This window comes from Pseudoliparis swirei, chromosome 7 (assembly GCF_029220125.1).
Source record: "Pseudoliparis swirei isolate HS2019 ecotype Mariana Trench chromosome 7, NWPU_hadal_v1, whole genome shotgun sequence".
NCBI classification, from domain to species: domain Eukaryota; kingdom Metazoa; phylum Chordata; class Actinopteri; order Perciformes; family Liparidae; genus Pseudoliparis; species Pseudoliparis swirei.
In genome coordinates, this window is record NC_079394.1 from 18094942 (window position 1) to 18121982 (window position 27041).

Below are 27041 nucleotides of genomic sequence, written 5' to 3' on the forward strand. Positions count from 1 at the left end.
TCATTAAACACTGTCGACACATTCAGGTGTATACATGTGCAATGCATACACCCAACCACCCCCCTCACCCTCTCCGTGCACATGTCCACACATTTGTCCACGGACATGTTTTGGATGACGGCGCTGAAGGGAAGTGCCAGAGTGACATTGTCTGGCCTGTGGAAGCACCCTTTGAAAATAGCACTGCCATCTGAAACAGACAGAACAACCCAACATGTTATTTACTGATGTAAAGAAGAAATAAATATAATGAAAATACTCCAGTTTTATGGTGAGTGAGCAAAGCTTCCATCAGATTCCTGTATTCACTGAGCCTCATGAAGAGATCCGACTGGGACTCTCCCAGTCTCCCGAGGCCCTGACCTGCCAGCTTCAACATCCCCGCTGTGTGTTGGTGACCTTTTAATCTCAGAACATAACTCTGGTCGGATGGATCGACCATGAATCACGACAGCAAAGGAGAACTGCTTCTTTCAAAGGAAGTTTTTAATTTTGCTGTAAAATTCGGTGTCATACTTTTCCCTTTGTTTACGTTTTTTGATTGATACTCCTGCACACGAACACACACACACACACATCCTAATTACAGAATGATTGCTCCACTTTTTCGAATGAAAAATCAAAACAGCGTGAAAAGAGGAAGTGATTTAAAATCACAATTGAACTGTTTATCATATGCCACTTGTGACAGGAAGGTTGTGAGCAGCATCGCTTCATCGCCGGCTGAGAACCGCAGTTATAAGTCACCGCAGAAGGAAATCCTTATTTCATCCTGTCGACATCTCAGCCGTGCTGATGCAAATATGAAGCTCTCAACAGACTGTGAAGCATTCGGAGCAGGGGAAGAAAACTGCCTGCCTGCTCAAAGATTTCTGAATAAAATATGCACATGGAGCGGTGCGTCTGGGGTATTTCTTCCTTTTGAAGTTCATGCTCCCAAACCCTGCACCTCCCTATGACTGCTGAGCTCGTCTTCTCTCAGTGCTGTGAGGATTTAAAACAAAGTTTACGGCGATTCCAAAGTAGCTCAAGCTGTGTGTGTGTATCCAATGTTTTATTTCTTTTTGACCTTTTCCCCTGACGAAAAGCTGCATTATTAATGCCATGTCCTTGCTCTCTTTATCTCCCTGCAGTATATCTTCCCTGCATCCTCTTTCTAGTTGGCCTTCTATGCCCTCACATGTGGCAGAGCTTTTTAAATCAACCTGAGACACTTTTGGTCTGCGCTCCATGGACGAGCATCCCCCATATGCAGCATTCACACGTAAATAATAAGATCACTGAAGAAAACGCATAGCGGAGTAAAATGTAGTAGAACATAATATGGGTTGTATAACAACAAGGCAAAGGGAATAAATGCAGAATAATATTTGGCAGGATTATCATAGCCGTTAACTTCAGCTGAAAACACTGAACCATGTGATTGGATCGTCTTCAAGTGGTGAAAACCTCAAAACAGCCACCTCGACACATTTCCTGCATTTCCTCTTTGATGTTCACATGATCGGTCAGAGGTGAACACAAAGACAAAGAGCTTATTCAGCAGTCTGATGGCGAACAGAGGACAGAAAAGCAGAAATGAAAATCATAATAAACAACACTGAACTGCATGAGGGCAGTCAGATCCTTTAAAATAAACAGTGCTTAAATATTCGCCATAGATACTAACTCTTTCCTTCCACATTCTTTCATTTCCGTTCAGAGAGTTATGGATGCCGACCACGGCTCTCCTAGCTGAGAGGTAAACACAACCACGCAGCCTCCTACGAATTCTGTGGCAATAACCCAAAACAAATACATGTTCCTTGAAGCAGCCATGTGAGAGTTCTGAAACAAAATAGCAGCTTTGTGCCGCAGTAGATACTGTTGGTCGGCTCATTCTCAGCTCATGGACTTCAGTTCCAATGTTCACCAGGACTGTCCTCGACTAAAATAATTCTCAGTTGACAAACAATAAGAATATTTTCACACAAAAGAACCACTTAAAATATAAATATAAAGAACATCTTATCTACTAGAGAGATCTTAGTCGACCGAGAGAAGAATGACCGATTAGTCGACTCATTTAAGGAAGAGGAGGCAGCCCTAAAGTTCAGACTTTTTCAATATGAAAAGAAAAAGTGAAATTGTGTGCACACTAGTAGGTCGACAGGCGCGGAAGAGAATACCTGCACTCAACAATATAGAACCCAAAAAATTTAACAAAAACTTTTTGTGACCCAATTTCAAGTGTTCATTGCTTCCTTGAGTTCACTTGATATCTCTGTGTGGAGCAGCGTTGGTTCCTATGAGACCCGGGGGGGATTTGTTGTTGTAGTTGCTGCAGAGTGTCAGACTCACAACGGCGTGCCGACTCCTGGCTCAGCTCCATCCGATAGATGGACAGTCGGTTGGCTCCTCCGCACAGGTTGCTCTTCTCTCCTTTGCACTCCATATTGCATTCGCTATCTGAAGCATTGGGAGCCTGGATCTTGTGACCGCAGTAGCACTCGGCTCCGAACTCCAGACCTGCGTACATGTACCCTCTGGAGGGAAGAGAAAGGAAAAGGCATGAGGCAGAGAGCTTAAAGTGATTGTTCTGAGCCTTCATGACATTTCTTAATCCTTCACGGGCCAAAGCAGATGGGCCTGCGGAGCGACTGGATGAGCGGTGATCAATAAAACAAAGCCAACGGTGCACAGAGGATGTTGAAATAAAGATGAGAACACATCCGAACGTTACTCTGGAATAACATCTCTCTGTTTGGTGAAGATGCTACGAGGCGCTTGAGGCCATTTTACATACAGGGAATCCATCACAGAACGTCCCTTCTCTGTTGCTGCGTGGAGGATTTGACTCCCTGGAGGCCTTTTGGTTGCAATTAGACGTTCAACACGCCCCTCACACAGCACACATCCAATCAATCACACCCAAACCTCAGTGCTCTGTAATGTGCTGTTGCCCCTCATTTGTTTGTCTGTTCTTATTAACCCGCTGCTCCGGGAGGGGAGGCAGCAGGCTGCAAGATCCAAGAGGAGGAAGGAGCTGAAAACAATCGCTCTCTGCTCCGTGGACCAGTGATGGGTGTAATTCAATGCATTCGATAGAGCCGTCTCTGGTATTCCACAGGGAGTGAAAAAAGGTGAAAGAAAGATGGGTGAGGTAGCAGAGAGGGAGAGATCGGATGTGAGAAAACGGTGGATGATAGAAGCAGAGAGATAAATGCTTTCGAAAGCGGAGCATATATAACTGTTTTTCGGTTTTATCCCTGTACAAACCCCAGGATTGGATCGGTATGCTAATACGAGCACATTTGGATTATAATGTAAAGAGCACCAGTTCTGGGAAGGCCTGGCTCACAGTTGGATCTGCAAAGGCGTGAAATGCACGGCTGGACTATTAACCAAGAAAAGCCGGCTCCTCCCACGGCCCCCAAGAAATGCAAAAGTTTGTGCACTCTTAAAACCAGGCTTTTTAAAAGTTTCCAGAGTGTGTGGCTCAAAATAGCAAATTGCCAGCACACTGACAAAAGACGAGAAAGATGCTCTTGATTGATTGATGTGCAGAGTGACACAATACAAGAACAAGTGACTAAAAGTGTCACCATTATATCACCTTTCACACGTGGAGTGATTTAACTGCGATTGCATCTCAAGAGCCTCCGTCTTTATTTTGTCAGTGTACGGGCAATTTTTCGATGAAATGTGGCTCAGACAAGATTGGCGGTTCGATCCCCGTCTCATCGAGTCCACGTCGATGTGTCATTGGGCAAGTTAACTCCAAATTGCCCCCGAAAGCTGTATGAATGGGTGTGACTGACATGTAGCGTTAAAGTCGAGTGGTACAAGTCTATTTACCATTTACTGGGGGGATTAATTAAAAAGCACAATATCAGCTGACATTGGCCTTAAAGTGTGTTAACATGTTGTCATATTCCTCAATGAATGTGTTTTATCAAGTTATGACACAGTTCCTCTGGGGCAGGCACACAGTGCACAGTGGGAGGCGATGGAGGTTAAGAGCTTTGCAGCAGCTCATTATTTTCTTTGCGTCGGTTGAACTGGTCCTGGTTGTTCCTCCACATCAAACAAGACCGCTTCGTCGTGGACCGAGGGGGCATTGATATGTTGAAACAGGAAAAGGGCCTTCGACACACTGTTGACACAGAGTTTTTGGAAACCCATGTTGCCACAAATATAATAAAGATTTCTTTTTTCCCCAACATATTTTAAGGAACATTTTGTTTCCAAATGAACTGTGGAACTCAGAAGCTGAGACAGCGTGATGCGACTGAAAGCTTGTGAACAGGAAATTGTTTTGCACGTCAAGATATATGTTGGTGTGAATATATGTGACAGGCCCGTTAGTCATTAACTCACCGTTGGATCGATGATTCTGGCTCTAAACACCACATGACACATTTTAATCAACAACTGGGTTAATTTCCATATCAGCTCTCTTCATCAGCCCGACTGTGGAAATAAAAAAGAGAGGATACCTAACGGAGGGGTGTCGTCATACCTTTCTGCACAGTTGTCCTGGCAGCGGAATACAGTCATTTTTTTGTAGTCAAAAAAGGAAATTCCTCTCAGCGCTCTTTTTTGTGTATCATCAATGTAGCAGCCAAAATACTTTGCTGAAAAAGAGAAAACATACATGTTAGTGATAGAGAAAGACAAAAAATACATACATGCTGTTTATGCCAGTTACGTACAGCACATTCAATTTGAAAAACAGCCACAAAAGAGGGTGAGCTGTCCACAACAGTTTCTTCCTCCCATTCAACACTGTAGTACGGAGCACAGGAGGAGTCCTTTATTTATGTATAAAGACACACATCTCCTTCTAGTGGCTCGTCACTGTAACTGTCATCCCTGCATTGTTCCAGTAGAGGGGGGTTGGGCTTCAGTGCACCTCTGCAGAGGGATACTGCAACCCATCCACAGCGTCTTCCTCTCATCAACACACTGGCTCTGTTCAACTGAGCTGCACAGGCTCCACTATACCTTTAACAAAGATCCCCCATCTGTGCTGTGCCATTAGCCCTCTAAGCCTCTGATGATAGCTGAGCGAGTCCTGGGCTCCGCATCACTTTAATTGTTATCAATGTATTCCCTCATCATAAAGCAGATTATTTCCCAGCTCCACAATAATTAGGAGGAAGATTACAGCATGTGGTGTGCTGCAGGACTCTGCTGTAATCTTCCTCCTAATTATTGTGGAGCTGGGAAATAATCTGCTTTATGATGAGGGAATACATTGATTTGAATTCAGCTGAAACCTCATTCTGAGGGGTGTATTGCTGCTGAAACGGTCCTGTTACGCGTTTTATTCTTTCTATAAGGTTCCACAATAACTTCCCTGTATCCGAGTGCTCGTTCAACTGTGTTCTATCCTCTGTCGACTCCTTTACTTTCCCCTTCAATACAGTTATACTTCTGTACCATTGCACCACATAGCCCAAATGTGTTCTTATGCTGCTCCTTATGCTCCAAATTAAACCCAGAGCGAGAGGGAATGAGTGCATTTGCAGTGAGAGGATGGGAAATTAAAAAACTCCAATGTAATGAGTGGAGCTGGCTGTATGGGGGCAAACGAAAGCTTTGATGCTGCTAATTACTCCATCATCACTTTCTGCTGCAGTCCTGTGAGCTTAGTGTTTCTGACTGGGAGGGGAGGAGGAGGACTGAGCAGACTGCCAGATAACCCAAAGTTTCAAGAGACATTGTAAACATGTTTGTTTTCCTGGCCTTGAATTGGAAAGAAATAGCTCCACACTGCACTGTGAACACATTGGTCTTATGAACTCGACCCTCTAATGCGCAGCGAGGTACTGTACTGTGACTCAGTTTTCGTAAAAGAATAACTTATTTGTTTCCCCTTCTTGCTCAGAGAGGTTGGAGTTGGTCCCCGAGTAGAGTGAGTGATAAAAATCAGGAAAGCTGGCAACTCGTTTTGTCACGAACACAAACAGAGAGCAGTCACTCACACTTGTGTTTCATATTCATGGGCAGTTTATATTCTCCACCTGCCCTTCCTGAGGGAAACAAGAAACCACATAACCACAATGACTTGTCGTAAAGTGTGTGGCGTTGTGGATACGAACAAATAGCAACCCCAAACTGCATTTGTTGAGACTGGACCGGATGTTTATACTGGTGGAATGTGCTCATCTACAGTTTCTAAGGGGTACTTGTATATTTATTATTTTATGCTTTTCTATTTCAGCTCTACTGCATGCAAGGGAGAAATATCGTACAGTTATTTTTAATATGATGCATGTATAGATTAATTGCATCATATTAATTAATAGATGATTGCCCATCATACTACTTTAGATACAATTATAATAACCAATTTGTAACATAACCGATTTACATTGTCCCATTGATGACTTTACTAAAGCGAAGTTTCTGGATAATTATTCCACCACTGAGTGGCAACAGGCTTTTTGTATGCAACACGCAAAGCTTTATTTATTCCGGTTGGAAACAACATCTGATCAGAGGAATGTTTTAAATGTCTACTGTAAAAATACATGTAGTTCAAGTAATGCACTTAAACTACAGTGTTTAAGTATATACATTTTATACCTCTAGTTTACCACATTTCAGAGAAAATATTGTACTCTACGATTGTACTCCACTATATTTATCCGACACGTATATTTAGGTTTCAGATTTTAAAGACAAAACACATGATCCATTTGTGAAACTACCCAAAAGCAAATAGAATTGTTCAAATTTGCTCAAACTCAACCAGCAACAATTTTAAAACGGTGCGAACATGTTAATAGATTACTAATAATTATCCAACAATATTACACAGAATACTAAAGAAATATATATATATATACATTTTGATGAGGATACTTTTAATGAAGGACATTAACTTGTCACAGAGTATATTCATATTTTAAAATGTTGGTATTACTCTTCAATTAAAAGATATCGATGTTGGAGAAATCCACTACTTTACCTTGTTTTTAATAATGTATACTTAATCCAACAGTTTGACAGTAAGAATAGCCAAGAGGAGAATAAGAGAAGTGAGTCCGGGGTAAATGATATCCTCTTATCGGCTCTTTTGATCATGTTTCATTTGGAAAGGAATAAGTAAGCAGGATATTCGTGCCATCCCAGGTTAGAGATGTTGGCTCTGGTCCACTTCCTGTCCTCACGGGTGTTTCCAAAACCTTTGTGACTTGATAAGATGGCACATGCCAGTCCAGAGTTTATATGAAAACTGTCATGATTATGTGAAAGAGAGACAAAGCAGACCTGTGATCATGAGATGATGTTGCGGTTGTGTAGCCGAGCTCTCGAATGATTCACCGAGACAGAGGACTTAATCATAATCTCACTCCACTCTCAAGAGATTTCCTACATGACCAATTACAACTTGAAATTCTCATTCATTAAGATGATGCGGTTTGTCATTTTAATATTAACATAAAGTGCTGCCAGTGAATGTGCACTATCAATCAGCCTGTAATAAAAAGTCCTACACAAAACAATGGATTATACTCATTGTTCTTTATATTTTACACAAGAATTCAGTCACAGACACTGAGTTTTCATGAATGTTTACACATTGTGATTATTCCTGCATTAAAATTGTACCAGTAAATGAGAGTTGTGCTTTATTGATCTGCTTAAAGGGAGCACAGCATTGACGTGATGTAATACTTTAGATCGATTTTATTTTGTTATGTGGTCGAAGTCAAAGGAAAATTTCAACCATCTTTTACATTTGTTGTTAAATTTAAAAAAAATGACTGTCGGAGAGTCTTGTTGGAATAACTCACCTCTCCCATTGTCCGCGTCTTTGGCACTGCGTCCTTTAAGGGCACGGTTCCAGTTGTTGGTGTAGTCTCCCCCCCTGCGCACCGCCTCCTGGCCCTCCTGTCTGGCCCTTTTCATCCACGGAGGGCCGTACCTCCGCCCAGACCTGCGGCTCTCTTTAAACACTCGACTCATGATGCCGAGCCCCCGAGCGCCTGACATTGAAGTGCGGCTTCCCATCTCTGAAGCTACCACCGAGTTGCGGCCGCCTCTGGCCCCGGGGCTGCTGTCCCCGATGAAGCCAGAATGCAGGAACACGAGGCTCCCGGCAGTCAGGTAGAGGAGGATGAGGGAAAAGAATCGGACAGGTTTCCTCCGGAAATAGCGCTGTATCTTCAGCAGAGGCTTGGCCATGCTGGCTCCCCCTGCCACTCAGACACGCTATTCCAGTGATGTCAACTCATAAAGCAGAAGACTCAACACCAGCTGGCCCTGTTCCCACCACACAGCCCGAACAAAAATGAAGAAAAAGCCAGTTAAAGTGTCTTAATCCTGTAGGAAGGTCCTCCAAACAGAAGCATGACTATTCCCTCATGCACGCCTCTTCAGTCTCATGTGGAAGAGGCTTCACACCTGTGCACTGGGCGGCTCCGTGGAGTCTCTCTGCCTTCGCTGCTGACAGTTCGGCCCCGAGAGACGTCTCCGGGGCCGCGGCATGAAAGCCGAGTGGCTCGGAGTGAAAGATGATCCCTCAACGCGGTTATCAGCCGACAGAGATGCCACACCGGCCCCACAGCGGCACTTTCTCCCACGTTGTGCAGAAGGAGGAGGGTTTTATTTACAGGCCGAGCCGAGATCCTTCCCTCTTGTTGAGGCCGGCTATTCACCGGGGGAGAGGGCGCGGCTTTCCATCTGCAATGAAGACACACACAATAAGTACACACCCGAGTAAGCTTGAACAAGGAGAAATAACATGAGCAGGTTAAGAATAAAGGATGAAGTCGACGCATCACCTTCCTCAGCCTTATGTTACACGGGATCACTCGCTAACCTGTCCTCATTCTGTCAAACTCATATTAACGAGAATACAATTTTCCATTGATATTAGTTTGTGCACGAACAGCAAAGCTTCACTGCAATAAGCTCACACTTCTACATTATCTTGGGTTGAAGCTGAAACCAAAAAAAACAACAGAAAGAAACCTCTGTACCCTGTTGCATCTTCACTGATGAAACCAATGTGTGTGGGTATTGAAGCACATGATAAACTTATTCCAGATGATCTGAGATTACGATCATTTGTGTGAATGTGTGACCGGAAAAAGCAAACACGCTCACTCGATCGCACACAAATTAGACTGAACCGTTAAACACAGTCATGGGTGGTGTTTTTCTTATCGTTATTTTAAAGGCACACATTTAAACATCTCTGCGATTAGGCGACAGTTGATTGGTTCAAGAGCTGACGTTTCTGATTGGACGGTTGGGTCCAAAGTGACAGTGGCGAGCGCAGCGTTTTACCCAAAAGTAAAACAACTATAAGCTTTCTGGTGGGCAGAAGAAAAAAATCAGACATCCAGCAGTCAGCGCGTCATGCTGCTGGTGTTCGCAGTGTAGTACACACTGGCCTTTAAAAAAAGCTTTGACCAAACAACTTCTGCTATTTTTAGAGCGTGGGTGTGACTCATTGGCTTGCCCCGCTACAGGCCAACATGTGTACGATTGTAAGATATATAAAATGTGATTTTGACCGTCTCTCAGTCTCAGTGGTTTGGAGGGATCTGACATATTTCTGCCCTGCCGTTAGCGAGTAGATGGCATTTAAATGTGTTTACTTATGACCGTACATTTAAATTACTTATGACCGTACATTTAAATTGTATAGAGGAGTTAGTTAACTACATGTAGTTAACTACATGTAGTAGTTAACTGGCTGAATCCCACAAATTCTCGGCAGCATCTCTCAAAGGAGTCTCTGTTCGGGGACGAGGTGGGAGGCGACATTGGAAGATGTAACACAACACTCCTCGGGTCAGGGTATTTTCCACAACATTCAAAGGGACACTCGCCCTTGTGGCTCTCTGTCTGCCCCGAGACAATCCTGCAGAATACTTGTCACCTTAAACCTCAATGGCATCGCAGACCCCCTTGGCTTTCCGCCTCGTCTACATTTCCCTCCGGTACACTGGGACCCTCAAGGAGAAATGGATCACATTCTGCTCATGTACTTGAACCCAAGACAATCCACATCCTGTCTGAATTGGCCTCAGTACACTCAAAAAAACGATTCAAGCCCTTCTTAGAGGTGACATTTAAATATTGTTTGATACATTTAAATAAATCAATTACAAAACGAAGATATTTATATTTAATGGGTGTAACACAAAATGTAGGAATACTTTCATTTATTAGATTTATTTAGGTTACACTCACAAAAACGATTCAAGCCCTTCTTCGAGGTGACACATTTAAATATTGTTTGATACATTTAAATAAATCAATTACGAAATAGATATTTATATTTAATGGGTGTAACACAAAATGTATGAATACTTTAATTTATTAGATTTATTTAGGTTAGATGGTGTGCATATCAACTCAAAATAAATGTGTTTCATTGAGGACTACCCTTTGCGCATGCGCCTTCTGAAAATAAGTTGTTTACATGAGATGAACACACTTTCATGGCTGTACGGTGGTGTAGTGGCTAGCACTGTCGCCTCACAGCCAGAGGTCCGTGGGTTCAATTCCCAGTCGGGGCGTTCCTTCTGTGTGGAGTTTGCATATTTTGTTAGTTTATATTTTGAGTTGGACAAACACAAATTAATTTAATGAATATCGTTATTTTATTTTAGATGTATTTGATACAAATGAGTTGGACTAACTTAATTACATTTTATTGCACTGATGTGCTAAATTTGAGTTGGAGTTGCATATAATTATTGGATGGAAAACCTGCCAACAATTTAATTGAGTTCATCCAATGAGTCATTTCTTTGAGTGTACCACCTAACTCCTAAACTCCATATTAGCCTACTGATTAATTCAATATTTTCATCCTTTAAGATCAGATCTTTTCCCAAAATGACAAACACTGTTCTGATGTATGGAAGAGTCAAAGTTAATAGAAAACAAAGACCGTTGTGGTTATATTCCTGACTATTTCTTTATGCTACGCTCAGCTATTCAGCTGCTGCCTCTGGCTTTATATTTGGTGGACGGACAGAAGAGTGGTATCGATCCTCTCATCTCACTCTCGGCAAGAAAGTAAGTTTCCCAAACTATTCCTTGAAACGCCAATGATTTTTCATTTCCGTGAACAGCCTCTATCTATTTCACAAGGATTCATTGATATAGTATATGTGTCATATGTATCGCTACAGGAATAGGCTATAACAATTTTGTAAAATCATTTCTACTCTCTCAGTAACCATGACGATTCTTTAGCCCTGTGGCAGGATTTTGCTCCTCCTCGACAGAGAAATGAAATGATTCATATTTCAGGACAAACAGCACAGTCACTTTCAAACAAGCTGGTCTTTGTTTCAGGCCCAATCGTTTGTTTGCCTTGGAGATATGTAATCATATCTCAGCTAGCTCTCCTACTGGGTGACAAGGCCTGAATAGTAAAATAACACTTTATATTTCACCATGCCTCCTACTCCCATCTCACTGTGCAGGGCAACAGCATCCTGAACATGTGCGGTGGCCTCTTGGTGGGACTGAAGTTCTGTGGCTGTGTGTCCAGGCCATGGCGGTTTAAGAGGATGAGCAGATGGAGGAGGTGGCATGTACAAGTGACACCTCCCTCCTCTGCCTCTCGCCTACACAGCAACACTCACACATTAATTACCGGTGTTAATATGTTATCCCCCCATGTTACGAAAAGGAAATTGGACTTCAACATGCTAACGATGGCAATGCTAACATGCTGATGTTTAGCAGATGTCATTATAGCTTTCATTTAGCCATGAACCAAAGTATTGGATGAATTAAAATGTGCACATGATGACACCAGATATAGATTACCAAAGTGATGACAGTCATTACATCACAAGTCTGTGCCAAATGTCATGACAATCCATCGAATAGTTGTAGAGATGTGAAGGCAATGCTGCGCGAGAGGAAAAGTCAAAGTTATCAAAGTAATGTGTGTAGAGATGTTTCAGTGTGACCGACAACATTACCATCCCTACAGTGCTGCTCGCGTGGATTAAATTCCCAGTCAGGCCTTCACATTCAAGCGTCACATAATACAAGTTTGTGCCAGTCACACTTCACAACATCGATTGTAAGCTGAAAATAGGTCTGTGGATACAAATCAGTGTGGACAGACGGACAGACGGACGGACGGACGGAGAGGAAAAGCAACAGACAGAAGTCGGAGGTGCAGAGGTCTCACTGCCAAATCACGGCAATTACTCCAGTGGAGTCGACATGAACTCACTGACTGACCATTAAGTCTCATTCATATTAAATGAGCCAGCAAATATTTAATCAAAAGCGGATTTAGTTCATCTGTGTTGAGCGGGCCGAGCTCGGCTCGTGCTGCAGGCAAAAGGCTCCACAGGTCAGACCATAAATACTCTTCATATCCGTCCTGGGACTCGGTGACCGGCGGTTAGGGTTGAGCAATAAAGAGCTCGGTGACACCGCTCGAGTTCAGAGACGACACCTGACCGTCAGCCAGCATGGACAACCGGTGGGTTCAACAAAGGAGTCGCCGTCTGACCTTTAGCACGACTCTGGTACGACAAAGAGACAACTTCTCACCACGTGATTGTGTGTTGTTGTTTTGGAGCTTGAAGGAAGAAAAGGAAAGAAAGATGTGAAAAGACAATAGACGGTTCGGACATCATTTTATAGCTTCAAAAAGTGTTGACAAGATTTGACCTTTGTAAAGGTTGACTATTTGGGAGTAGGATATTTAGTCTTGATAGAGGCAGATAAAAACATTGTTACTTGGTTCTGCAGATTTCTAGCGCCCCCCTGACAAAAAGCATTATTTTCACGCCGGCTGAATAAATTAGTTTCCCATAGTTTAAAGTGTTCTTCTTGCTGTCTTATCGCAGTAGTGAAAGTTAGAAAAGAAACTGGAAAATATGAGTGGTGCAATCTCAGTGAAATCCACAGTAAAGTCAACTCTGGCTTCTAGAGGGTAGAAACACACATTATTGTGTTATGAATGCTCAGTGTGAACAGTGGCAGGAAGAAGAGGATATCAGGCGCCCCAGCAATAGTGGGAAAGGAAACCATTAGAGTCTTCTCTCATTGTCCTCTTGTCCAATCCCTGTGCACACTGTGAGCCCCATCCGGTAGAAGCACTGTAACATGCGTTTGGTTCTCCAGCAGTCAAAGTGTTAACAGTGTTGGCTAACCCTCCCCTCACCCTGGGGCCCGTCTTTCTGCTTCCCTGGTGTGTTTGGCCTGCCAGTGCACAATAGCTGTGTTTGTCAAATCAAATCAAACTAAAGATCACATTCCTCCCCCGGTGATAACACTGGCCATGCTTGCATTCAAGTTTACACAGATTGTTCCCCACCGTCCCATTGCAGAGTGGCCTGGTGCCTTATTACAGGCCCATGACTAAACACAGGGCCAGCAGGAAGCAGCAAGGCGGTTGAAAGCATCTATGAATGAGGATTTAAAATGTGTTGAATAAAACTAAAGAGTATACTATTGTAAATAGCGGGTGAAACAATAAGTTGGAGGAGAGATGAAGCTGCTCACTGACCCCGGAAAACTGGAGTGTGAACATGAATACTATGAATAACAACCACCTCGCACTGCCAGAGCGATTTTTGGCAAACATTTCCATGGTATGCGCCACGATGTTGACTTCCCATTTTCATGACAGCCCTTTAAATTAAACCTATGTTTGATCTCAGCATGTGCTCGCATTAGTGATTGGCTCAATGCCTCATACACTAATTACTGGTGGCTACTCAAAGAGGAAGCTCATCAGCAAAGATGTTTGGAAGAATCTCGATCCAGAGACATTATACAAAGCTCGGAGAGCAGTTCTAAACTCCTGACCAGCTTTATGCTACGTATTGTTCCTTATTACACTTTCTCCAAACCAACAAGATGAATATGAAGCATTTACTGAAGAAGACGACCACCTCTGCATCAGTGTGGACACTTAAAAGTGCCGCTTCACATACCCTGTGCCAAAGTTTCTCATCGTCGTGCTCCACTATATGCGTTGTACCGTATGTTTTCAGTTGGCTATTTGTAACTAAAACCTGTTATATGTCTGGAGGTCTTGAAAATGTGGAACAAACGTGAGATGAAGGTAGGCAAATCGATGCTATAATGAATGTGAACTAACTGCAGATAAGTGGAGGGACACCGGTGCCCCCACTCTCTTTATTAACATCTCATTAAGGACCTGCGGAAAGGTTATCGACACAAGGGATTTATTAATGATATTACATTTTGTTAACAGTGTGGTTTCATTTGATAAAATGTATTAATTTAGTGTATGTGCACAATACCACTAAACAGTATTATGTATAAATCCTGCCAGTTTTAATATGGACACAAAACACTGTAAAACATTGAATGGTCAACGTCATGGGTGCATTGGTCCATACAAACCTGTGACCACTGCAGAGTTATTAGTTCCAGAAGTTAATGCTGATTGTAACGTTTCCCTCTTAAGACAAAAGCCAGGTGGGTGTTCTTGTGCAGTGGAAAAGGGGCTTTAGCGGCTATGTTTATATATTCACTATATAGGATTTGAATGTATGAATATTTTTGGAATTTCCTCAGTATATTAAAATATACACCAGTCAGCATTATTGTTTAAACAAAAAAATAACATTGCAGAACAGTATAGATACAAATTGCACAACTTCTGAGGATGTTTTTCCAAACATAGGAGTTAAGATTTGTCTTAAGGTGAAATAAATGGTTTCCATAAATTGTGATCCCTCGGTAGACAAAGTGAATGAGAAAATAAACCAATGGACCCAAATGCCTAATATATATATATATATAATTATATATAAATAGAGATAGATATAGTGACGGAAATCAGGGGATTTGCAATTTGTGTTGTGTCGTAGACTAGAGGTTTGCGTTTCTTGTTTGATATAATTTTGCACAATTTGAGACAGGCATCTACTGAAGAGAGCTATGAGCTGTAATTAAATCGATGCTGCATTTAGGCCGTTTATTACGCTCTCCCAAAGCCCGGAGGTAATTACAAACACATTTGGCATTGTAGTGGTGGAAAAGACCAATCACAGTTATGGTTTTTAAGTAGACCCTATGAAGCGTAAAAAATAAGTCCATAATGGCAGGGAAGAAGCTCTTTGTAATCCTGATGATACTCAATGGTCCATTAAGATCAGTAGTGACCTTTCATTCTGAAAGGGAAGAGGTAAATTAAAGGGTCTAAAAATAATGTAATCCTGTTCTTTGACTGGTGCACAGTGGCATTAACCTGCGGCGTTGTAACCGAGAGAAATTATGGTTATTTCCACCAGTACATGGGAAAAAAGGTCTTTAGGACATTTTAGCTCCATTGTGATTGAGAACACAAAGCAGCAGAGTTCAATTTTAGGAATACGCAGAAAGAAAAACAACTGAACGAGTCATTTGCACTCAGGGTTAGCACTTATTATTCTACTTGTAGAGTTGTTTGGTCCGTTTGTATATTTGAGGGAAAGAAAGACAGGAAAGGAGAGAGAACTCATAGATTGCTGTTGTGTGAGTTTCGGACCCCCCCCTCAGTATGCTTTCACTCCCAGATCACAGTTGGCCACACGGCTGGACATTTGAAAACAATCACTTAAATCGGTCCTCTCTAATGGCTGCATAAAAGAAGTAATTTTTCTGCAGCGGGGAGGCGCCGTCAATGGGAGATCAAATGATGTCTTCCACTATCCAACTTTAACAAAGCTCTTCATTCACGGCCTTACAGAATGTCTGCGGCTCACTTTTTTCAAAGAGGAAAACAAGCTTTTCCCCCCTTACTTCTTCCACCTCCACGAAGCACAGACGATCTCTCCACTTTAATTAAAACTGAATTCTCCCGGCTCAGTCCTCTCTGCTTGAATAGACTTACAAGGGCATTGCAGTGGTGGGTTGGGGGGGGGGGGGGGGATGCCTCTGAATGGCAATTTTGGGACATTTTCAACATCACATCATAAAGTTGAAGTGTGAAAGCACAACAGAGGCAACCGACATGCAGCTAAGAAATACAGTTATTCATTAACTGAGAATGTGGCACTTTCTTTTTCCGTGTTGGACAGTCGGAGAAGAGTGGGTGTTTGGCTCAGCTATATTCGGAACAACTTCCTATTAAATATTTGTAACATGAATGTGACTTAGTTTTTGCTATTTCTGAGCTTGAACACCTGCGCCGTTTAAAAAAAGAGGCCAGAAAAACACATCTTCAATCTGCCATGTCAATGTTAAGTACATGTTTGAGGTTGAGGAGTCATTCTGAACTTGGCTAGCTGTCTTTAGCTAGGCTAACCACGTCCGGACTATATGAGATATTGATCTCCTCATGTCACTCACTGAAAGGAAGTGTAAAAAAAAAACAAAGCCATTAACCAATTTGATCGTCTTTTAAGTTGATTTGACAGACTTGTTAGCAAACAGTTGATAAGCTAAACATCCAGCAGTTACAATGCAACATGACCATCACTGTGGAGCTGGTGTACCTGATCCCAATAATCACTCTTTTAAATTAGCTTAGCTTGAAATGAACTCCTGACACAACGATCTGACTTATGACCTAATAAATGCTCCACCAGCTGGTTCAAAGTCATCGTTCATCAGGTGGTGGAGAGGAGGACGTTGAAGAAACTGGTGTCCATATTGAAGAAACTGGTGTCCATATTGGACAACCCGGACCACCCTCTCCACCACCTCCTACAGGGACAGAGGTACTTTTTCTCCGTCTCCTCCGCTCCCGCTGCCACAGGGAGAGACAGGAGAACATTCATGCCGGCCCTATGAGGCTCTACAACAGTTCACCTCTTGCCAGATCACCCTAACCCTTCTTATATTTTGTGTTTTGGTTTTTTATTTTATTCTTGTGTGTTGCTGCTACTGACTCGACAAATTTCCCCTTGGGGATTAATAAAGTATATATCTATCTATCTATCTATCTAGTAAACGACCCCTCTCACATTACACATGGATATTTGGTGATGAATGTTGATTAGCGCAGCTTTAAATCCTGCTGCCAGAGTTGTTGTTTTTTAACAATATGAATCCAGCATTATCCTACAGAGGTAAAATAATCATGCCGTTGGGGGAACTTATCCACAGAAGATGTTGACGCGACTGTCCCTCGGTATCACACAGCTTCTTCTTCACAGAGTAGGAGCATAACAACAGAGCCGAGGGCTCCGCGCTGCAGGGGAAGACAGACCCTCGACAGCCCAGCTCCGGTGTCAACGAGCTCACACTCTGCTGAAGTGTCTCGAAGCAAGAAGCTCAACCCTCCACACTGTTCTGAAGATAACTCGGAGGGAAATGAAAAGAAAAATTTTCAGGTAAAAATGACTTTGCCAAAAGGCTCCAACTATTGCAGTCTATGTGAGCTTCAGAAGCTCTGGAGACGGACATGAGATGGTGCCAGGGGGAGGCTGGTTTCATCTGAAGTTACCAGTATTGACCAAATCTCACTTCCCCTTTGCTCCAGTCCTCTCTTTCCATTCATAAAACCACACGGACAAACAACAAAGCAGGAACCATTTCCAACTATAAAAATCATTGCAGCTGCCTCGTTGATTCCTTGCATCGTGTCAGCTCAATGCCAACACATTGAACATGTCATATTCTGGCCCAAGTCCATCCTTGAGAGGTAAAAAAGAGGATTAGAGAGGCCACTGAAGCTGTTGTCTGGAATACAGAGCTGATCCTGCCCACAGCACCACATCCCGGGATCACTTCAGACAAAACAAGACCCTGAAACATGTTGCGGTCTCAGCAGGAAGCACAGGAGGTATACAGGGAAACAGTCAAGTGATTTGAGAAGCGGAAATGTAATCAAATGTATCCCCTCGATACCGCCACTGGATGTGGCTTGTGTGAAAATAAAATCTACTATCAAAGAGAAAAGGAGTTGTCCTAGTGCCCTGTAGTTTCAAACAAATAGCATATATATATATATATAAAAAATATACTTGAACAACAGTGTTCCTCGTTACAGCGACGGCGGTATTGTTTTCACCTTGTGAGTCTCGAGTGTCATCGGGACAAGAGTTGGTCCTGGAGACACTCACTGCAGTACAAACTAGTACAAAGGCTGTCTGTGCACAGAAGAGATGATAATATTAATAATAATAATACAATATTGTTATTTATAGTGCAATGTTAAAGCCATAAGCACAAAGCAGACCTGAGGGGCCTGTTGGACAGAAGGTTGTGAGGAGGAGCTCCGTTAGAGACTCAGGTGCCGGAGCATTCGGAGCCTCAGCTGTGATGAAGCACTTTAAACCGGCCTTCAAAAGAGAGACTGGAATCTGGTGATGTGGGAGAATCGTTTTGTTTTGGTCAATAGTCGCGCTGCGGGATGTTGAACAATTTGTAGCTGCTGTGTTTGTTTGTTTGTTTGTTTTTAGGCAAGTGAACAAAGCATCACAGTAATCAAGGTGGGGGATACCAGGCTGTGAATAATTATCTCAGTGTTGCTGAAAGAGAGAACTGATTTCATTTGTGGAGGTATTCCTGCTGGACTAAGTGTTGCTCCAGTTGCTTTCTAACACCCAGATGTTGTGTGGCTGACTTCATGTTGGGAGGGAGGGGGCTGAGGAGCGGCTGTATTTGTTTTGAGATGGCGCTGAAACCATGCAAGGATAAAACACCAACACAAAACTCTCCAGGTAGTTCAGGTCAAAATTAAGTCTGGGTTCAGGACGGGTGACGTTAGGGGGCGAAGCCCGATTGGGTGTTGCGGCTGTAGTTTTACATAACATTATGTTGTGTGTAGTTTGATCTCTAAACATGCAGGATATTGTATTTGCAAGTACAGTTCTTGAGTTACCTTCCACCACTGACTTACACTGCACCGGACTACAAATGACAGAAGGATATGTTTTATAAACGCTTAAGGCAAATGTGAAGTGCATCCGTTTCAATTAAATAATACATATTTTGAGTCTATTTTCTCACAGGATTTTAATGATACAGTTGAAAGTCGTATTAGCAGAAATCAACCACAAAAAAGCAAGAGGCATAGATGTTTTCTCTCTCAACAGAAGAACACATGTTGGGTCATGACTCATGACACAAGTTTAGTTTTTTTTCTACACTTAAAAAATATACTCCAGCTATTAGTATGCAGTCTATACTGTGTTCACCGCCTACACATACGACCCACAGCAGAATCAGAAGTGTTTAATGCCCGGGCTTGTGGAGTTGTGCAAAGTCTAACGACAAGTGGAAGGAAGATGAGACAAGGGAGGAAAGTAGAGAACTTTATAGACAAAGAGCCTTTCACGTACTTCATTTTCCGTTTATTAAAAGGAAAAAGACCGGACGGCATGAGAGCCGTCAGCTCCTTTGTCACTCTGACTGTTGTTGGACAAAAGCTATTTAATACATTATTCAATGTGCACAGTCACACAGGGCAGCAAGCTGGATGTACAGGTCTGGATGCATTCATCTGAAGAACATGGCGTGTGTATGTAGACGGGCGCTCATACGCACGTCTTGCAAAGTGTGTACTGACCACGGGCCTCATCAGGGTCACGCAAATCGGCCTGAAAAGGTCGAGCAGCACCAGAGGCCTGCTGCCAACCTTTCCTCTTCGATGAAATTGGAACATCATTAGATGCCTTGTTGCTCATATGTCCTATTTTTAATCAACTGTTGTTGTTTTTGTTGATAAGTTGTCATTACAGCCTCATTGTTGGTCCCATCAGCTCTACATGAAATGAGCAAATAAACACATGTATGTTAAGTGTGGACTAAAGCTAGGTGGGTGTAATGTATGTTTATGATAAATCCTGTCAGTACAAACGTTTGCATGATTGTAACTTGATTCTCTACAACCGAGGTTATGAAAGTATAAGTGTATATATGTATATACAATATGTGTAATTATTTCTTTATTGAACCTATGTTTTTTTGTCCATTTTTAGTTTGTTTTTAAACCACATAAAACATCTAAACAATGTGTTGGACCGAGCTGAAGAAAACATATTTTGGAGAATGAACTCCCTGCATTGTTTTCAGATAACACTTTGCTTTGTTTATAATTGTCACTATGATCATTTTCCAGAATGTGAAACTGTTGTCAACAGTTACCACACAGAGCCTAAAAGTACTAAAAGGAAATTGAGAAAGGGTAACTTCTGCAAAGATGGAAAGGATTTAAATGTGCCTTTATTTAATGTGTGTGTGTGTGTGTGTGTGTAGAAGTAGAAATGGGCAGAAACGTCTAGGGAGTCAGGCTTTCTGGCAGCCGCCTGCTCTGGGCTTGCAGGAAGGAGCGAGCCTCGGTGCTGCTGCTTCTCCTAAGATGAATAAAATATGACGAGCATGCAGCTGTGTTGCAGCGTTGCCCTGATGCAACGCGGACAACATGACAACGGAAGGAAGATTGTTGCGGTTTAAAGAGTGTTTACAACTGTGTGTGTGTATGTGTGCAAGATACAAAATGATGCTCACTTATTTTTATGAAACAATACCCAAAGTCTAACATACATTTGGTGGCTTTTACCAACTTAAGGTAACAGTGGTTCACTCAAGTCCATAAAACACATGTTCCTCTACCCTCGAGGCTTCTCGCCATGCAGATCGTTGGTTGTATGTGTTCAGGTTTTGACTTTCATCCTTAAAAGGATCTCTTCCTTCAGTGGAAAGCAGTTCCAAAGAAAATGTTTCTCCATGAGGTCTGTGGATTATACTGAGCAACTGAGACAGTTATGGAAATATTTTTCTCAATTCTCTTCTCTGAGCACCACAAACAAAATTCCCCGCACCTCAATTATATTGGAGTGGAAGCAGCAATTTCAGAGGCAGATATCTCAAAATGTCAGCAGATAAAACTGAAACTATCCATGTGGATGGATCACAGTAAGAGATATATACTTTACAGTAATGCTGTATGCTTAATTTAACACCCAATACAGAGTCGTGCTCCTCCTCTGATGATGAACGTTGGTATAGTGGTATTCACAATCAGCAGAAACCTTCCAGCTGCGACTGGCTCACATGACAATCCTCCCACCAAACACCTGAGCATCACGCACTGCCGGAAAAAAAGCCGAAATTATAAGAATTTGTGTCAAAGTCGCATGAACATAAACTAAATAGGAAGAACTGAGAAAGAGAGAAAGGGAGCATCATAATCAACAGTTCTCAAACAATTTGTCATTTACAGATTCACAGCAGCCCCTCTGTGTTTGCATTTGTTGTCAATTATTCTTGAACGATCTCATGAATTGTTCTCATGGTGCCGCCGTGGTGCGTCAGACTAAACTACAGTTGGGAACTATGACATTCGAGGGTCTAACAAAGCAAGCAATGCTGCCTGTGTTTTGGCATCAGTCCAACGGCCACGCCAGACCGCGTTCGAGTTGCCACGGGTGACTGAGGAGAGGCCTGAACAGGGAGTCAGCGAGGCGCTGAGCTGGAGCCGAGGCATCCCACCCTCAAGCCACCCGGGAAAGACATCTGCACGGTCACCCAGAGGGAGCGGAGGTGATGAGGGTTGACAAGGCATGACAACCGGGCTTGCAGCTGACCCGGCGGACTTCATTTACTGCATGTGATGGTTCCTCACCACACGGCCAACCTGGGCAGCTCCTCTGACAGATGGAGGATATTAGCGCCGCAGAGGAGCTCGAGTGTGCGCTCTGCTTAGCGCCAGATCAGAAAAGTAGCTGATAAGGGGATAGACTTAGGCGCTCATCCCGCTTGCTGCTGGAAATTAATGGAACCAAATGTAAGGCTGAGTGTAAGAATAATAAGCCCTTACTTAAAGTGTGTATAAAGCTTGGTTACTGTTGCACGTCTTTCACATGAAATCCCAGGAGATGCAATTACTGAGCACAAAACTATCACGAGGACGGGCTGCTGTTTGCACTTTAATGACTTATTCCCAGCAGGAAATAAGCAAAAGCAGTTATATTCCATTATTATAAACCGCTTCTCCTATGCGGGGTTCACCCTGGACAGGTCGCCAGTTTATCACAGGGCAGATTTATAGAGACACACAACCATTCACGCTCACACCTACGGGCAGTTTAGAGTTTCCGACTAACCTCAGCTGATGTCTTTGGACTGTGGGAGGAAGCCGGAGAACCCGGAGGGAACCCACGCCGCCACGGGGAGAACATACAAACTCCACACAGAAGAACCACACAAGTAGTTTAACCGTTAAAAAGCTTGAGTAAGCTGTTATCCTGTGATAATCAGAGTGGGGGAGGGGTGGAGTAGAGGGATGCACATCCTGATGAGGACTTCATTTCACAGAAACCTGACAAATGTCTCTTGCAAGTGTGAGAGCCCAATTAGGTGGGGGCGCGCTGAATGGAGATCTGAAGCCGCTGCCGACACTGAGACCGCACAGCTGACCGACTCGGAGGGGCCTCAACCCCTTCTGACTCGTCATCACATCGGGACTCCTGCTGTTGTACTGCAGTGTTGTTAGGACAGGGCTTTTCAAAATCTCCTGACGTCCTCTTTTAAGCAAAAGGCCCGTCTAAATCGTCACACTGCAGTGTGGATTTGTATAGCTGTGTTTTCACGGACTGACATTGCTGGAGGTGATGGGAGCTGAGCAAACACCACAAGGCTGCTCACTGCATACAATATCTACTTTATCGACCTAATGGTGCTTTAAAAATACTTCTCTCAGTGTTTGCTGTCAAAAACGTACAATTATTTGTAATCTTTATTATAGTTCAGTTTTCTTTGACCTATTAGGATATAAAAAACATTAATGTTGCCACTCTATAAGAAGTATAAATGGTGCTTCAGTTTGAGTTCCAGCCCACAGATTAAAACACTGGCAGCACTGTGAGATGACAGCTCTGTTTGTGCAGCAGGTAAATAAAACAGCGCCCAGCACTTTAACGCCAACAAAAGCCTTTTTGTGCGGCGGGGATCACGTTGGAGAAAGGCCGAGAGGGTCCGCTATTCAAGGTGAGCAATTACATACGGTGATGTGCTAATCTCCACGACTGGCACTATCTCAAGGTCGGGAAGAGAATGGGCATTTAATATTCACCGTTTTCTCTTTGTCACCTGCTCCTTGTCTTTCTATTCCATTTTCTCCAATTCGTTCCCACTCTCCTCCCCCGTCATCGCTCTTAAAGCCTGCTGCCTCCTCGGAGCCGTTTCGTGATGGACGTTCACACAGCTGTGAGTCAGACAGTTTGGTTCAGACTGAGAGGAGCTGCAGTTGAGGCACCATCTGACCTCCAGGAGAACACGCTAATGTTGTCATAATCCTTAAGTCTTAGAAGAGAAAAGAGGTTTTTCTAAATGTTATTATTTTACTGTCAATCATCAAAGATGCTGCCGTTTGGTCCACGTCGTTGTGTCACACATATGTGGACTGATTCAAGACTGCTAGTGGGGACTGCACCACAACAATACACACACACAACATTTAAGGCTTCACATTAGCCTTGGTTGGGTTAAACCACAGTCATGTCCTCAGCAGGGTGCCTGTCTCTGTCTGAGAGAAAAGTCTGAACAGCAGGTGTGAATTTAAAACCATAATTGGCTATTTAGGTTTTCTTCAGTCATGAAATAATGTTTGTAAAACTAATCTTAAGACGTGTTGTTTGGTTTATACTATCGATGGATATTTTGTTGGCTGTGTGGTGTCTGAATTATAGGTTTGAGTCTGAGTTGGAGCAAAAACCTACATACCTCAATTAAAGGTTAGGTTTTGGTTCCGTCTCCCACCCTGTATTTGCTAGGCACCTGTCTGGGTGATGATTATCTGGATACGTCTCCGTCTTCCGGAAGAGGTGCTGTGAACAATCCTCCTATAAGCTGACAATCTGGCTGAGGTGCGCATGCAACGAGGCTGACCCACTCCTCGGATCTATGTAACCGTATCACAGTTTTAAAGATTATCCTCTTTCAAAAAACTTCATTTCTTTCAAGGAAGAGCAAAAATAAGTTAATTCAAGCCATAATAAATCAGAGCATATCCTTTGAGTTTACACCAATAAAACTAGAAGCTGAAGCCACCGAGTGTGAATCGACTGTTGAACGTCAGACACTAAAAACAGTCTGAAATGTTCAGCCCGTCTTTGGCGAGGACAGCAGAGTGTTTAACACCCAGCTATTTTTGTAGGCGCTCTCATGAGGATCTTGACATCCTTTCTTGATGGTAATATATCCGGAGCAAGAACACCCCTCAACACACAGCCCTCACTGCACCAGTGGTACGCTGTAATGTTGGCTAGCACAAGCATGCAAACTGTAAGTTCCTATGGCGATCTTCAAAGCCTGCAGGCCATTGGCTATGATCCATGACTCCTCCCTGAAAGGTCGCCAAGAGGATGACGAGTTAAGCTCTGAAGGCCTTTTCATTGTGCCACCCCGCAATCATCCCAGACATTTCATGTCTGAGCCACTTTCTGAAATATAACATCAAATTGACCAAATCATCTTTCTTTTACAGGTAAATCTTTTCGGTGTAATGCATGAGATTCACAGTCAAATTCCAGCGCTGCGACCTCTGACCCTGATTGTTCCCTAAAGCGGGAGCAGAAGTGGGAACAGAACCCTCTCATATTTACAAATATGTTTCTCAGTTGTTGGAATATTCCACTGGCGTCTGTTGACTTCTCGGGGAGGGCTGAGCTCCCGGGACAGCTCAGCCAGCCGCTGTTTGCAACAATAAAATCCTAGTGATTTTATTTTTTAGATGAGCGTCTAGGAATGTCTGCCATGTGCAGCTGAAACCGCATTATGTGATGTGATGTGATAGAGAGCATAAATCTGAATTAGAGCTTTGATTTCTATTTCACAGTGACGGTGATGATATTGATCAGTTCTGCTTGGTCTGTAAACCGAGAGCTCGATCGGCCATAACAAGGTCTGTCGTGCTCTCTGCTTTGTATTTACGGTCATGCCAAGTGCTGAAATAGCAGCAGCATGAGCAAATTGTGCCGCACTATTACTAATAGTGCATAATTTACTACATAAATTGATTTTAACAGCAGAGTGATCAATCTTAATAGCCGTTATGTTCTTCTTCTTCCACTTCACACTGGGTGGCTGGTTCGATACGGCACACCGAGGTCATCGGAAACAATGAGGCGGAGAGGAAGCAAGTAAAATTGCATAATTTCCCTGAACTCAAAAGTTACCCTCAAAGTAAACCGCTTGCACAGCTTAAGATAAATATTGCAACGGTTATTTGCTTTATTGATGCATCTGAAAAGCTGGAAACACAGAAAATGGACAAAAGACAAACACAGCCAGACAGAACTGAACACTTGATGCGAACATTAATAAATGAGCAGAAATAAAGTGTTGTAGTCAACGATAACACTAAAATCAATAAAAAATACAAATGAGTTGTTTAAACTATAGAAACAAATGCAAGGTGGAAATACAGGCTTGGTTCTGCCTGTACATAATGTGCAGCTCTGGTTAAAAATTAGCAAAAGTGCTCTAATGAAAGACAGAAACTTCACACTTCGGGAAAAGGAGGAAGTTGCACAGACTGGGGGCCACCGACCAACCATGCACCTGGTTCGAGACTAATGCTGCGTTACTGCCGTGTGAACATGCAAATGTAGAGAGCAGGGACACCTTCACGTCTGTCACACAGCAGCATGCCAATACCAACCTCTCAACTGGATGAGCCAACTAGTCTACTAAATAGAATAATGCATTTGTATTGTTCTGTGTGTATACAGGGCAAATTACTCCCCCACCTCTATCCCTTAGGTGTGTCTATCACCTGAGGCTCGTTCTGTTCCAAGCATTTGGCCTTTCTAAGAGAAAAGACAACGCCAACTGCTGCTACTGTTCACGCTTTTCTGACAATTATGTATTTAAATGCCAGTCAGCATGCACATTCATTGCAGTGATGCAGATACACAGACTTCTGGAACACCACACATAAAACCAACCTCTGCACACATTGTACAGGACAGTGGCGTCACTAGGCTAAAACGTCCGCTCAGCCCCCCCCCCCCCCCCCCCCCGTCAACAACGCTCGCCGTGGGTCATCTGCTTCACTCTTCTGGGCTTAGCCCCAGATGTATCAAAATCCTAGAGACGCCCCTGGTACAGGACACTTAACATTTCCTTCTAGGTGGTCATCAGATTGAATGCTACTTCCCCTTACCGTAAGCACGAGTCAAGAGGAGGCTTCAGCAGATGGTTTGATGCAGTTCACAAGACGCAACTCAGCTGAGGATCTCGCACACTCCGACATGATGTTTCATCTGCACGGCCATTCAGACACATGTGTTCTCTGGTCACCTGCTTGCATTGCGCTTTCATCTGCAGCTAACTAACGTTGGTTTGCCAATCTCCTTAGCTCGTTTAGCACTCCGTGCCGTTCAGTAACGAACTATACGGCACCGCGGACAAACCGCTACACGCTGCTATCTTTCAGTCTGAGGAGGAGGAGGAGGAGGAGGGAGCGACGCAGATGGCCATGGAGGAAAAGCGGTCCACATCAGCCCCGAGGAGATGGTCCACTTCCCGGTTCACTCGCCGCGGACAGCTGGTCCGCGTTAAAATGTGATTGATGCAGGCGGAGGGCCGACCTGTCTTCTGTGTCGACTGTCCGATGTGGAGAGAGGCTGTCTGACGGCGCGGAGGAGCAGCGCCGCACCGTGCGTCCTGCGCGCCCACACGGACCAACAGCACTGCCTGCTGTACTTAAAGAGACACAGCAGAGCACCCAGAGGCTCAGAGCACCCAGAGGCGCAGGGCGAACCACAAGAGGTGTGACGCTGACAGGGCGATTCGAGTTGGATTTGGTGTGAGGATCAGATATATCGGTTAGTTTTGTACCGGCAAGCATTTTGCCTGATTTCATTGGCACTATGCTGTTCAGCTTTCATGTATTTTTTTTAAAGTACAAATAATCACAACATGTTTCTAAAACCTTCAATTACTGTTGATTTAAGAAGAAGGGTTGAACCCATATGAAGTATATCAGCGCAGTGTGTATGTCTCTCTGCAACCTGCTGATCGCAATATATTGCACTTGTATGAATAGCAGTCGGCTCAGGGTGAGTTTACAGTGCAGATTGACCTTGGTTATGTTGAAGAGACATGCTGTCAGTGAACCAGCAGCATGTAAAGCACCTCTG

At 43.3% G+C, this 27041-nt stretch overlaps 1 protein-coding gene across 1 annotated transcript in view; it reads right to left on the reverse strand.

The window, feature by feature from the left end:
* wscd2 (WSC domain containing 2) overlaps positions 1-26551 on the reverse strand; it is a 32360-nt gene extending 5809 nt beyond the window's left edge. The window contains exons 1-5 of the mRNA XM_056419842.1: positions 26063-26551; positions 7788-8676; positions 4502-4616; positions 2341-2525; positions 69-190 (exon numbers count right to left, since the gene is read on the reverse strand). Coding sequence (XP_056275817.1) covers positions 69-190; positions 2341-2525; positions 4502-4616; positions 7788-8178 — 813 coding nt within the window. The 5' untranslated portion in view covers positions 8179-8676; positions 26063-26551. The remainder of the gene's footprint in view (positions 1-68; positions 191-2340; positions 2526-4501; positions 4617-7787; positions 8677-26062) is intronic.
* Positions 26552-27041: the final 490 nt, after the last annotated feature.